At 38.6% G+C, this 15,806-nt stretch overlaps 1 protein-coding gene across 2 annotated transcripts in view; it reads right to left on the bottom strand.

Moving 5' to 3' along the window:
* STRN (striatin) overlaps nt 1–15,806 on the bottom strand; it is a 120,871-nt gene that overhangs the window by 71,382 nt on the left and 33,683 nt on the right. For both annotated transcript variants that reach the window (XM_002812138.6, XM_024242555.3), the window contains one exon: nt 7,797–7,900. In XM_002812138.6, coding sequence (XP_002812184.3) covers nt 7,797–7,900 — 104 coding nt within the window. The remainder of the gene's footprint in view (nt 1–7,796; nt 7,901–15,806) is intronic.

Genomic DNA, 15,806 nt, shown 5'->3' with positions numbered 1-15,806 from the left:
CCTAACACTTTCGGAGGCCAAGGGAGATGGATCACCAGAGGTCAGGAGTTTGAGATCAGCCTGGCTAACATGGTGAAACCCTGTCTCTATCAAAAAATACAAAAATTAGCTAGGTATGGTGGTGCACCTGTAATCCCAGTTACTCGGGAGGCTAAGGTGGAAGAATCGCTTAAACCCGGCTGCAGAGGTTGCAGTGAGTGAGGCAAGATCATGCCACTGCACTCCAGCCTGAGTGAGACAGTGAGACCCTGTCTCAAAAAAAAAAAAAAAGAAAAAAAGAAAAGTAGAAAGGAAATCAAAAATTATTTGCTCAAATGTGTAAAATACTGAAATCTTTCTTATTTTGCAATAATAATCATTTTGCAGTCACAACAGAAAAAAAAGTTTTAGACAGAGAGGAATTCCAAGAAAACCTATGAAAACTATAGGCAGTTGATGTCCTATTTCTTAAGGTAGGTGATAGGTACATGAGTATTTTTTATAACAGTCTTTATATCTTATACGTATGTATGAAATGTTTTATAGTAACATTTACACATTAAGAAAGAAAAAAATATATTCATATGCCAATGAACTGATCTCTTAAGCAAAAAGTAAAAGGTACAAAATACAATGTCTGCATACATTTTTTAAAAGATATATATCTATTTCATTAGCCTATGCATATGAATCTTTCTGGAAGGATACATAATACGTAAGATATCAGTTGATAAGATTTCCTTGGGAAAGGAAATCAATGAACTGAGGCAGAAGGGAGACTGTTTTTGCTGTTATTTGGTTAATTAACTATATATATACTTAATTTTAGTAAATATGTTTGGTCCAAATTATTTACAACATCTATTCTCAATGTGTCTCTTAACCACAAAGATTTTTCACTGGACTAAATGTTTGCCCATCTAGTTCAATGTATTTGTAATACTATTGATCATCAGAAGGTAAGATTTACAGACATTAATTTGACTTGCAGTTACTAGAAAGTAAACAAGGTTCCAAATGTAACTGTCAATCTCTTATTTTTCCAGAAACACACTTCATTTACCATAAGACAAAGTAGTAATACCTGCCAGAAGTCAAAATAGCAACTGAATGTAACTAGTCTGAAGACAGATTATATTAAAGCTTTTAAAATAATAGTAGCTATAAAATGTTATGGCGTTTATATTTTTTATATATATATATATAAAAGAAAAACATTTTCAAACACAAAATACTGCATTATAGTGCATTCTAGTGGTCTCAGGAAAAACTACAACAGAACCTACAAAAAGGGAACAGAAAATATTTTACAAAAATAAATGTAACAAAAATTGTGACACATTATGAACATTTTATTTTAAAAATTAGACAAAGGCAAAATATGTAAAGAACTGTTGTGTTTATCACAAGCTATGGTCCCTTAAATCAAGATCTCCCTACTGAATTGTTACATTCACTAAAATATATTTTTCTCACAGAACCCTCCTTATGCTTAATAGCATTCCTTTTTAAGTCAATATGTGAAAATACCTTCTCATTCATACCGTTTTCCACTGTTTTAACACTCAGCTCACCGTGCTAACCAATCTTTCTTGTTTGCTATTCTTTTTCTGTCTAATTCTGCCTGTAAGATAAAAAAGCAGATCTTATATCTAGCAACTCCATGTTTGATACACAGGTAGGCCCTCCATAAATGACCTTTATTGGATAAAAGTAGCATAAAAATTGTTTAATAACTATAATACACTAAAGAAGAGTAATTTTAGCTTTGTTTCAAAGCCTATTATTATACATATTATGCTAGGAGTATAACAGCATCTCAATTATATCTTAAATGTGGATGCTAAAAATAATTTGATTAATTTCAATGAACTATTACTGAATTCCTATGATTCACAGGCACTGTGCTGGCTGCTGGGACAACCTACAGCTTGTAGTTAGGTAAGGGTGGAAGGTGAGGGTATGCGTAAGAGACAGGAATGTAAATAACTACAGCACACTGTATAACAGCTATAAGGGCTATTAGCAAGTATTACAAGAATGCAGATAAGGGATTATCTAATTCGGTCAAAATTGGTGTCAAAGAAAGCTACCAAAAAGAAGGTAACACGGGAGATTTTAGCTAAATCTCAAAATGCCAGTGGGAGTTTTCCAATCAGAAAATGGATTGATGGAGAGGGCATTTCTGTCAGAAGGGACATCTTAAGTGGAAGAAAAAAAAAAAAAAAACACACAGTAGGTCAAAAAACAGCAAAAAGAATAATTACACCCAAAAGGTATGGAAGGAATGGAGACAGAGAAGGGACAGAAAGGGCCTGGTTGTGAAGAACTTTACTAAGAACCTGAAATTAGCTAGATATTTTTAAACATAGATATAATAGAATTATCATATTTGTGTTTTAGAAAATGAATTCTATGGATATGGAAGATGAATTAAAATATGGAAATACTAGAAGCAAGGAGGACAGTCAAGTTACTATAGTAGGGTAGATAAAAGTAGCAGTGAATAGACAGAAATTTTAAAAATGGTAGAAATTTTTCAGAATTGTATTTATGTAATATTTGAGGTTCCTCAGCTAGATGTTCCTAAGTCAACCTCAGATTATACACTATGTAATCTTGAAAATTTATATTACATTTTATCACACATTAAGGAATGCTTTGATAAATCCACTGCTAGGTAAGTAATTCTTCTGTAACATTAATAATTCGGTTTTACTTTTGGATCCTAAAGCGGGACTACTCAGAAAATCTGCAAAAATCACGCAAAGAAAATCATGTAAAATCATGATCTTCACTTAGGCATTTACAGGTGAAATGACAAGGTATCTGGAATTGCATTAAAATAGATCAAGGTGAAAAAGACTGACAAAAACATTAACTGTTAAAACTTGGGGCTGTATATAAAAGACATCAGTTTCTCTATGAGTATATTTCAAATTTTCCTCAATAAATTTTTTTAAAATTCAATTTAAAATTCAAGCCACAAATAAATGCTTTTTAAAAATTTTTTAGATTATACAAATAGTGCCATAACATCAAGAATAATCCCAAATCATTTCATATACTTCAAAAGATAACAAAACCAGGCTGGGCGCGGTGGCTCACGCCTGTAATCCCAACACTTTGGGAGGCTGAGGTGGGCGGATCACCTGAGGTTGGGAGTTCGCAACCAGTCTGACCAACATGGAGAAACCCCATCTCTACCAAAAATACAAAATTAGCCGGGTGTGGTGGTGCATGCCTGTAATCTCAGCTACTGGGGAGGCTGAGGCAGGAGAATCGCTTGAACTCGGGAAGTGCAGGTTGCAGTGAGACGAGATTGTGCCATTGCACTCCAGCCTGGGCAACAAGAGCAAAACTCCGTCTCAAAAAAAAAAAAAAAAAAAAAAAAATCTTCCCTAGATTCAGCCAGTTCCTTATCTCTACTGTTCTTCAGAGTCAAATTCTTAAAAAAATGAGCAACTCTGCCAGGCGCGGTAGCTCACGTCTCTGATACCAACACTTTGGGAGGTCGAGGCGGGCGGATCACAAGGTCAAGGGATCGAGACCATCCTGGCCAAGATGGTGACACCCCATCTCTACTAAAAATACAAAAATTAGCCCAGTGTGGTGGTACACACCTGTAGTCCCAGCTACTCAGGAGACTGAGGCAGGAGAATGGCTTGAACCCAGGAGGCGGAGGTTGCAGTGAGCCGAGATCACGCCACTGCACTCCAGCCTGGTGACAAAACAAGGCTCTGTCTCAAAGAAAATAATAATAATAATAAGCAACTCCATCTCTCCCCACTTCATCCTTCTCAGCCCTTGATCCTCTGTGATCTGGCTCATGTTCCTGCTGCCTTACTGAAGCTGCTTTAGTAAGGGTACCAATAAGCTTCCTCTACTGGCAACTCCAAATGACTATTTTCAGTATACAACTTACTTGGAGTCTACTTAGCATCTTCAGTTATTGAACTCCCTCCTTTAACTCCTTTAACTTCCAAAATACTACTCTCTCCTCCTTCCTTCTCTATTTCTTTGTTGGTTCTTCTTCCTCTGCCTTCTCTTCAAATATTTCTACTTCCTGTCACTCCTTCTAGTTCTCTCTTCTGTTTCCACAATACTTGTTCTATCAACTACTCCTTTCACTTCACTCACAATAATACTGATGATTCCCAAGCATATATTTCACATCATGCGTCCCCCTCACATATCTGCTCTTTAATTCTTCTTTTTAATTCATTTGATACCTTCTAAAAGTCTCTCATAATTCAGATAGTCCTTCAAGCCAGGAACCTGGGAGTCGTTCTCAAATTATCTTTCTCACTCACCCACTGTCCCATCTCCAGATTTTTATATAAGCTTCAGATTTATGGACTCTACTTAAAATTTTTTATAGTTGATGTGTCTCTATTTCAGCAGCTACTGTGTTATCACTTCTCATCTTAGACTATTACAATCTTTCTGCCTGTGTTTACAGATCTTTCCAGTCCACCCCCACACTGAGGTCAGGAGATCTTTCTAATATGTATTTCATACTCTATCTTGCTTAAAACTTTCAAGTGCTTAACAACTAAATGCAGTATATATTTCCAGGTTGGATCCTGGTCCAGGAAAAAAAAATGCTATAAAGATCATTTTTAGAACATCTGAATATAGACTATATCAGATAATAGAATATCAATGTTACATTTCTTTAATTTGGTAATGTACTATAATCATATAAGGAAATGTCCTTGCTCTTAGGAAATATACACAGAGGTAGTTAGGGACAAACTAGCAAATGATTTAGGGGAAAAAATGGTACCTATAGAGAGAGCAAACACAATAAAGCAAATATAGCAAATCGTTTTCAATTGGTGAATCTGGGTAAAGGGTATACAAGATTCTTGCAACTCCTCTATTAGTTTGAGATCATTTTAGATAAAATTTTTTTGGCTGGGTATGGTGACTCACGCCTATAATCACAGCACTTTGAGAGGCTACAGCAGGAGGCTTCTTGAGCCCAGGAGTTCCATACCAGCCCTGGCAACAGAGCGAGACCCTGTCTCTCTAAAAAATTAAAAATTTATCTGCGTGGACTGGAGTATATCTGTATTCCCAGCCACTTGGGAGGCTAAAGTGGGAGGATCACTTGTGCCCAGAAGGTTGACACCGCAGTGAACCATGACTGTGCCACTGCACTACAGCCTGGGCAACAGAGCAAGACCCTGTCTCAAAAAAAAAAAAAAAAATTTAAACCTCCCACATTCCATGTAAGATAAAAGTACATGTTACATGTAAGATAAAAGTTTGAACTCCTTGGTTAGGCTCTCTGTGATCTGACTCTTGCCCCCTCTACCATTATTGGTCATCAACTGAGACGAGGACCACAACCAACATCCTACTCTCCACACACAAAGATTACAAATTTCTGAACACACCAAACTGCTTTGTTCCATGTCAAACATGTTCTCTCTACTTCCTGCACCTTGTCTGTCTGACAAGCACCTTCTTATTTGATGCTATTCAAGCCTCACCTCCTCTTACTCTGCACTCCTTTCTACTTTCATCTTCCAGATGAAAATAACCACTCTGGGCTGCGCACGGTAGCTCACGCCACCCAGCACTTTGGGAGGCTGAGGCAGGCGGATCACGAAGTCAACAGATCGAGACCACCCCAGTCAACATGGTGAAACCCCGTCTCTACTGAAAATACAAAAATTAGCTGGGCATGGTGGCAAGCGCCTGTAATCCCAGCTACTCGGGAGGCTGAGGCAGGAGAATTGCTTCAACCCAGGAGGTGGAGGTTGCAGTGAGCCGAGATCGTGCCACTGCACTCCAGCCTCGCAACAGAGCAAAACTTCGTCTCAAAAAAAAAAAAAACTCAAATACTCGGCCAGGTACATTGGCTCACGCCTGTAATCCCAGCACTTTGGGAGGTTGAGGCGGTGGATTACCTGAGGTCAGTAGTTCGAGACCAATCTGACCAATATGGTGAAACCCTGTCTCTACTAAAAACGCAAAAAAATTAGCCGGGCATGGTGATGTGCCTGTAGTCCCAGCAACTCAGGAGGCTGAGACAGGAGAATTGCTTGAGCCCGGGAGGCGGAGGCTGCAGTGAACCGAGATCACACCACTGCACTCCAGCCTAGGCAACAAAGCAGGACTCCACCTCAAAAAAAAAAAAAAAAAAAAAAAAAAAAAACTCACTACTCCCAAATTATGTACTTTTAAAAATGTTTTTTCTTTCCATGTCCCTAATACAGCTTTTCATCAACTTTTCCCAAGTATGAAAAGAAACACGTATTTTTCACTAAGAGGTCAACCTATTTTCAATCTCTTACGCCATTTAAAGATTCTACATGATGATGAACACAGTTCTAATAAAATTTTATGTTTCTCATTATTCATAAATGTCATCTATTTATCTAATTGCATCTAAATGCTATTTTATTGCAAATATCCCAGTCACCAACTTCAAAAAGAGAAAAACATAACAAGCATCATTAAAAACAAAGCAAAAAAGTAGCAAAATAGATAATTCCAATATCACCTATAAGTACTCAGTTATCTAAAAAAACTGAACTCAGATTGTCAACAAAAAAATCCAAGGCCCATTCATTAAAGCAAATAAATAACTCATTTAACTTCCAAAAATCTCACTCATGACCTATTTTCCTTTACTTGTGACCCAAATTTAGTTATGGGAGTATCTTAGACACTAGCAAAATAGAAAGGTAAGATAAGCTTCTGGAGAGATTGTAACAGCAGACAGCAAAGGAACAAAATACACAAAAAAAGTCTACAGGCTGGGCGCGGTGGCTCACGCCTGTAATCCCAGCACTTTGGGAGGCCGAGCTGGGGGGATCACGAGGTCAGGAGATCGAGACCATCCTGGCTAACACAGCGAAACCCCACCTCTACTAAAAATACAAAAAATTAGCCAGGCATGGTGGCAGGTGCCTGTAGTCCCAGCTACTTGGGAGGCTGAGGCAGGAGAATGGCGTGAACCCGGGAGGTGGAGCTTGCAGTGAGCTGAGCTGAGATTGCACCACTGCACTCCAGGATGGGCGACAGAGGGAGACTCCATTTCAATAAAAAAAAAAAAAAAAAAAGTCTATATAGAATCTTAACATAGTCTGCTGGAACAATTTTTTTCTAAAGAAAATACATCAAATTGAATAATATTAAATGACAAGAAAAGGAGTAAACATTATAGAAATTTCCTTTAAAAATTAAAAACTATTTCAACTTTAAAATGAATGGGTATTAACAGTTCAGGGAACACATCTGCTTCTTCAAAACAGGCAGAGTAGGAAAAAAATGTTGCTAATTTTTAAGAAATCATATAAATCAGTTTTTTGATCATTATTAAACTATTCATAATAAAATTAACATATCACAACCATTCATACAAATGTTTACTGCAGATACACCTGAACTCAAGCAGTATGAACATTTAAATTTATTTTAGGAATGATGAAAAAATTATTCCAACATTTAAGAGACCACCATTTTGGCCAGGCCCAGTGGCTCACACCTGTAATCCCAGCACTTTAGGAGGCCGAGGTGGGCAGATCACCTGAGGTCAGGAATTCGAGACCAGCCTGACCAACATGGAGAAACCCCGACTATACCAAAAATACAAAATTAGCTGGCTGGGTGTGGTGGTGCATGCCTATAATCCTAGCTACTGGGGAGGTTGAGGCAGGAGAATTGCTTGAAACCAGGACGTGGAGGTTGAGGTGAGCCAAGATCGCACCATTGCACCCCAGCCTGGGCAACAAGAACAAAACTCCGTCTCAAAACAAACAAACAAAAAAAGAACACCACTTTTCATTTTACTGAATTACCTTTCCTGTTTAAGAGCATACTCCAACATTTTGATCCTCCTCACAAGATCCTTCTTCAAATTTTCTTGGCCCTTCCTTTCTCCCTGTAGGAAGGCAATCTGGGCCTGAGTAGGGGAAAGACAGACAAAATTCAGTTTAGACCAAAAAAAGAAAAGTCTTTTTAACTCAGTAAAGAACCTTTGAAGTTTGAACAATTAGATGCAAAAATATTTCCTTTACACATTTCTCACAAAGTATGTACAAATATAAAAATGCACTGACTGCAAGGCGGAAAAAGGATTTAAGTTAAAAAGGGCGGTGGGGACATCTAAATGCATTTTACTTCAGGGTAGGGATTTTACAACACATAGTCCACATCATTTAAGAGTCTACAATATAAAACAACTAATACTGCCGGGTGCGGTGGCTCACACCTGTAATCCCAGCACTTTGGGAGGCAGAGGCGGGTGGATCACTTGAGGTCAAGAGTTCAAGACCAGCCTGGCCAACATGGTGAAACCCTGTCTCTACTAAAAATATAAAAATTAGCCGGGCCTGGTGGCACCTGTAATCCCAGCTACTCAGGAGGCTGAGGCAGGAGAACTGCTTGAACCCAGGAGGCAGGGGTTGCAGTGAGCTGAGATTGCGCCACTGCACTCCATCCTGGGTAACAGAGTGAGACTCCATATCAAAAAATAAAATAAAACAATTAATATTAATGCAAACAAATGCAAGGTGTACAGTACGGTTTGCTAAAGTGTTTGTCTTTTTGCCATCAACAGGATCTTTTCATAAAGCAGGAAGGGTTAAAGTAAAATCAGTTCTTATAATCCCCTTGCATAAGCTTCATCATGTATTTAAATTTTATGACAGATTCCTTAAGTGACTTTATTTTGGACCTCCCCTACAAACAATAAATTGCTCCCTTTTCTCAATCCCCACCATTTTTCTCACCCACCTTGACATGTAATCCATAGAAAAAAGAAAGTGAAAGTTGGGAAAAGGAAAATTAGAGACAATGGCCTTCTGCCCATTCCTGACCCCCACCCCAAGAAATTACTAAAACCCTACATTTGAAGATGAAACAAACTGTAAACAACTTTTAAAGTCAGTAAAACAGAGGGGTAGGAAAGAGTAGCTCTCTAGAATATTAAAAGAACGTTTACAATTGAAATACTATCTTTCACATAACAAACAAACTATGTCACAAACACTAACTTGTTAAAGTGACTCATAATACCTCTTAAAAGTCATAAGGGCCTCAAAACTAGCTATAAATTTCACTATTCTCACATGTACCACCACCTCCGTCTATTATACTGACCCACTAAGACAGGTAACAATGTTATTTATGTATCTACAGTGCTTTCCATTAAGTGAGCAAGAACTTTACATTTAAGGATGACCTTGCCACATCCCTAAGGAATTGTGAGGACTGTGCAACTCAGGTTTAGCAAGTGAGCCATTAAACTTAATTCTCATTCAAGCTTAGTTTGAATGAGCTTTGTTTCTATTCGGTACCACAAGAAACACAAAATCCAACTTATCTAGTCTCTTATAACTTTCAAAATGTAGGCAGTGTTAAGCTTTTGTTTTCATTTCAATGTGCTCTTAAATTTTACATTACAATTAAAGAAAGGATTACATTTATCTTACTGAAATAAAAGTGGTCTGAAAACAATTCAATTATTTTCAGAGGAAAAGGCATCAAATATCCACAAGACTCTTTTGAAATTATATATTCTGCAGTGGGATAATTACGTTACCTAACCAGAATAGTAATGACACATGCATTTAAAGCTGATAAAAATGAAAGTCTTGTCAAAAGGAAATGACAGCCCAACTTGTCAGGCCAAACATGCTTTGGCATAGACCTTTATATGCTCTTTAAAATTACTTTAATAAAAATAATAAGCTAATCAACGCAATCAAACTTTGAAGGTAATAACAATGTCAATTATCAATTTTGTCCTCTCGATACTCCTTGGCTAGTTTTGCATTTCTGCTAACATCATTGGTCCTGGATGATTCTGAAACTTCAGCCTACAATACCGCAAAGTCTTTACTGTATATGTTCAACTTCAAGCATAAGAGAAATTACAATTAAAAGTATAATCAGAGGCTGGCCACAGTGGCTCAGCCCTGTAATCACAGCACTTTGGGAGGCCAAGGCGGGAGGATACCTTGAGCTCAGGAGTTTGAGCCTACCTAGCCTGTGCAACATAGTGAGACCACGTCCCTAGAAATAATTCAAAAAATCAGCCAGGCATGGTGGCATGTGTCTGTGGTCCCAGCTACTTGGGAGGCTGAGGCAGGAGAATCACCTCAGCCCAGGAGGCCAAGGCTGCAGTGAGCAGTGATCACACCACCACACTCTAACATGGGTGACAGAGTGAGAACCTGTCTCAAAAAAAAAAAAAGTGGGGGATGGTAATCAGGGCCAGGCATGGCAGGCATGGTAGCTAATGCCTGTAATCCCAGAACTTTGGGAGACTCAGGTGAGAGCATTGCTTGAGGCTGGAGTTTGAGACCATCCTGGCCAACATACCAAGACATCTCATAAAGAAATTAAAAATATAAAAAATGAAGTACAATCAGATTTCTCCTTTTCCATCAGAAGGATAAAGTCCAGTAATTTAATAATATGGTAGAAAACAGACATTTATATGTTAGCTGTGGTGATACAAACCAGTTTCACTTTATAGAGGACAACTGGTAATATCTGTCAAGTTTGTAAATGCATATACCCTTTAACTCAGCAATTTTAGAATGTTATCCTTCAAATATATATTTGCACATATGTGAAATTATATAATACATGACTGATAAAACACAGACAAGAATATGTATACAACCCAAATGACCGCCTAAAGGAGACTGGTTAAATAAATGAGTATAATTGAAAGAAAATTAGGACCTGAACTAAGACCTTTGAGAAAAGAGTAAAAGACTATGAGAATAATGTCAATCTTTTACCTTTTTTTCTCTACGAAACTTAGACGTTAGAAACAAAAAGTCTTACAACACATTCCTACATTAAAAAAACTAATTCCTTCTGTAAAACGACCTCAGTCGAAAACATAATAATTGGTATAAATTCTTACTCTTTTAAAATAAAGATTAAATTCCAGCTAAAAATTCTCCAGATATGGCAGTATATTGCTCTTTTAATTGAATTGAAGAAGGGCGAGGGTGAGAGACATAAAAGACAAAAACAGCGAAAGGAAGAAAAAAAAGGGAAGGAAAAAAGGTAAAAAGAAAAAGAGGAAAATAGGTCGGACACAGTGGCTCACACCTATAATCCCAGAACTTTGGGAGGCCGAGGCGGGGGGATCACTTGAGGTCAGGAGTTCAAGACCAGCCTGGCCAACATGGTAAAACCCTGTCTCCACTAAACATACAAAAATTAGCCAGGCATGGTGGCAGGCACCTGTATTCCCAGCTACTTGGAAGACTGAGACAGAAGAATCACTCAAACCCAGGAGGCGGAGGTTGCAGTGTGCAGAGATCACACCACTGCACTCCAGCCTGGGCGACACGGTGAGACTTAAAAAAAAAAAAAAAAAAGGCAGGGCACGGTGGCTTACTCCTGTAATCCTAGCACTTTGGGAGGCCGAGGCAGGCGGATCACGAGGTCAGGAGTTCAAGACCAGCCTGGCCAAGATGGTGAAACCCCATCTCTACTAAAAATACAACAAAAAAAATTAGCTGGGCGTGATGGCAGGTGCCTGTAATCCCAGCTACTTGGGAGGCTGAGGCAGAGAACTGCTTGAACCCAAGAGGCAGAGGTTGCAATGAGCCGAGACCACGCCACTGCACTCCAGCCTGGGCAACAGAGTGAGACTCCGTCTCAAAAAAAAAAAAAAAAAGTGTTATGAATAAAATATGTTTTAAAAATTACAAATCATCATACTGTCATTTGTCAGTACAACTAAACCTAATGATAATATATTTCTGGAGAAGAAAACTTTGGAATTATCTTCAAGGAAAATGAATGTTGAACTTCCATGATACTTTATACATATTTTTCACAGTATAGAAAATAAGATATTCACTTCCTAACCATTGTAAACAAAAAAGATAAAAATAATAGAAGGAAGATATTTTACTATTTAAGTCTGCATGACAAAAAGAAAATTTATTTGTGTATTATTTTCAATCCTAATTTGCCAAAAGGATATATGTAAATAGGAATATAAATCTTCTATATTTAAACAGGTTTATCTGCATACATAATATCTAATAAACAATTAAAATATTTAAAATGCACCATTTAATTTATTAAAGCCCCCCCGACCCCTTTTTTCTTCTTTTGAGATGGAGTCTCACTCTGTCGCCCAGGCTGGAGTGCAGTGGTGCGATTTCGGCTCATTGCAACTTCAGCCTCCCGGGGTCGAAGTAATTCTCCTACCTCAGCCTCCTGAGTAGCTGGGATTACAGGTGTGCACCACCACGCCCAGCTAATTTTTGTATTTTTAGTAGAGACAGGGTTTTACCATGTTGGTCAGGCTGTTCTCAAACTCCCGACCTCGTGATCCACCCACCTCGGCCTCCCTAAGTGCTGGGATTATAGGTGCGAGCCACCATGCCTGGCCTTATTGAAGCCATTTTAAACTACCTTGTATTCTAAAATTTAAAAGGGCTAGGATTCAAAATTGAAATCACTGAGAAGTATATTCAAAATGAAAAATACACAAAATTCTTGGGTTGGACACTTTTCAGTAGCTTTTCAGTTACTTGCTATGGAATATAAAGACCATTCACTTTTACAAAAATCTAAAATAAAATATTATAAAGCTTGATTAATTTAAGGTTCTCGTCTTCTGATTTGAACACAAACTTCAAAGTAAAAGAGGAAATATATAAGTAAAAGTCAATTATATGGTTACAGTGTACAACGAAGTTTCAGTAATCTGCTTTATGTCTTAATGCCTTCTATAAACTATATCTATTCCCTCTGAAAAGCTTTAGATTATATTATCCTCTTAAATCTAGGCTGCTAGTTTTCTCTGGCACATAATCACTGCCTGTAGCCCTCTCTCTTAAAGACAGTGTCATTATCAGGCCAGGCGCGGTGGTTCATGCCTGTAATCCCAGCACTTTGGGAGACCGAGGCAGGTGGATCACCTGAGGTCAGGAGTTCGAGACCAGCCTAACCAGTATGATGAAACCCCATCTCTACTAAAAATACAAAAATTAGCCAGGCATGGTGGCGTGTGCCTGTAGTCCCAGCTACTCAGGAGGCTGAGACAGGAGAATGGCCTGAACCTGGGAGGTGGAAGTTGCAGTGAGCCAAGATCATGCCACTGCGCTCCACACTGGGCGACAGAGCGAGACTCCCATCTCAAAAAAAAAAAAAAAAAAAAGTGTCATTATCATGTGGTGACATCAAACTTTACTATCAGAATCACCCAGATGACTTGTTAAAACACAATTTTTTAGGTTCTACCCTCAGAGTTGCTCATTCAATAGGTCTGGAGTGGGGCCCAAGAATTTGCATTTCTAGTAAATACCCAGGTGATAATGCTGCTGATCTGGGACCACCCTTGGAGAACCACTGACTTAAACCATTTGTAACACAGTTAGAAGGCCAAAAACAAAAAACAAAGCAAAACAAAACAAAAAGCAGGAAATAGTCTGTTAAGGAGCAAGGAAAAGAACAGTCCCAGAGGCCCGGCGCAGTGGCACAGGCCTGTAAACCTAGCACTTTGGGAGGCCGAGACGGGCGGATCACTTGGGGTCAGGAGTTCTTAACCAGCCTGGCCAACATGGTAAAACCTCCATCTCTACTAAAAATATAAAAAAATTAGCCAGGTGTGGTGGCAAGCGCCTGTAATCCCAGCTACTCAGGAGGCTCAGGCAGGAGAACTGCTTGAACCCGAGAGGTAGAGGTTGTGGTGAGTCGAGATCATGCCACTGCACTCCAGCCTGAATGACAGAGCAAAACTGTCTCAAAAGAAAAAAAAAAGAAGAGGAAGAAGCAAAGAACAGTCCCAGAACCCTACCTCTTTTTTTTCCCAAAGTGTTGTGATTACAGGTGTGAACTACCACGTCCAGCCCCAGAACTCTACCCTTTCTACTCCACAGAAGTATGGAGTCTTATACAGGCCTTCAAGCTGACAGACGAGTACATACTAGCTTTTCGATTCTCTTCCAAATTCCTTATTTATGACTATATACTTTTGGCAGTCTCCTGATAAAATAAAATCTACCAATATATTTCAGTTCAATCACATGTTTCGGAAATACCTACTTCCCATCAGGTCTAAACTGCTGTAAAGGAGAATATAGGAAAAACAAACAAAACCAAGTTTCTACCCACAATGTACTTCCAATCTAGTTAGGGTACAAGACCAGCTTGTACAAAAGCTGTGTTATGTTCACAAAAATAGCTAAGAAAAGAAAGTGCAGTACTAATAAATGAGGATTCAAGTGATAACATCAAATATTTGTATTTGTTCATTTAACAATATTAACTAAACACCTACTTTGTGCCTGGCACAGTTATTGGTACTGGGACTAAAGTAGTGACAAAACAAAACACAGCTAACAATCCAGTGAATGAAATATATGTTGCCTAAGACGTATGTGTACCAGTAGCATATGTTATATTTACTTAGAACCAGAAACACGGTTGCAGGCAAAAGCAGTGAATATAAAAATAAACACAAAAAGCAACTGTATGCCTATTTAACTCTGGAGTCAAGTAGAGAACTGATGTTCAACTTAAAAATTGCTTGCTTGCTTATTCATTTATTTGTTTATTTATTTGAGACAGGGTCTCGCTCTGTTGCCCAAGCTGGAGTGCAATCATGGCTCACTGCAGCCTCGAAATCCTGAACTCAAGCAATTCTCCCGCCTCAGCCTCCCAAGTTGCTGGGACTATAGAGGCGCACACCACCACATGCAGCTGATTTTAATCTTTTTGGTAGAGACAGGGTCTTGCTATGTTGCCAGGCTGGTCTCGAACTCCTAGCCTCAAGCAATCCTCTCACCTTGGCCTCCCAAAGTGCTGGAACTACATGCATAAGCCACTGCACCAAGCCTAAAAACTGTATCCTAATCTGGTATTTATTCTACAGCTAGTTTTACTTTTTTTTTGAGACAGTCTCGCTCTGTTGCCCAGGCTGGAGTACAGTGGCATGATCTCGGCTCATTGCAACCTCCGCCTCCCGGGTTCAAGCAATTCTCCTATGTCAGCCTCCAGAGTAGCTGGGATTACAGGCACCCGCCACTGCGTCTGGCTAATTTTTGTATTTTTAGTAGAGACGGGGTTTCACCATGTTGGCCAGGCTGGTCTCAAACTCCTGACCTCGGGTGATCTGCCTGCCTCAGCCTCCCAAAGTGCTGGGATTACAGGCGTGAGCCACCACACCCGGCCTAGTTTTACATTTTAACAAACTAGTGAGTCTCCTGAAATTTTCCTAATAAATAAAATTACTGTACCATTTTATTTATTTATCTATTGTTACATTTCAAAAAAAGATAAGATGTGAACTTATGGATTATATTGAAAATAAAGATAAATTTCATTTTATGTTTTTTAGAGCTGAGGGTCTCTCTTTGCTGCCAGGTTAGGAGTGCAGTGGCATGATCATACTTCACTACAGCCTTGAACTCCCAGGCTCAAGTGATCCTTCTAGATAACATTTTACCTCTGAAATGCTATAGGAGATACTGGTATATTCTTTCAAAAGCAATCTCTCCATCCCTAAATGTAAGATTACAAACATAGATTTTCGTATACAGAAAACCCTCAACTGCCCCAATTCTCACTTAAAGCACTAAATTAATTACACCCACATTATCACCTTATGGCAGCTTATAAATAAATGTACATCAGTAGGTTTCTTGAGATCCCAAAGGCTCCCTCAGAACTCGAATCAGTCAGTTAAATTCCCTCAGCACATCTTCCTATCTTTCAACTCTTTATAAATGTTCCTTATGTTTGCTCAAAGGGCTAGAAATTCCTTTTTTTTTAAATTTACACACACACACACACACACACACACACAAACACATATATATATG

The sequence above is a fragment of the Pongo abelii genome, chromosome 12, assembly GCF_028885655.2.
Source record: "Pongo abelii isolate AG06213 chromosome 12, NHGRI_mPonAbe1-v2.0_pri, whole genome shotgun sequence".
Classification (NCBI taxonomy): Eukaryota; Metazoa; Chordata; class Mammalia; order Primates; family Hominidae; genus Pongo; species Pongo abelii.
The sequence above is the reverse complement of the archived record's forward strand: the minus strand, read 5'-3'. Positions and strand labels throughout refer to the sequence as shown.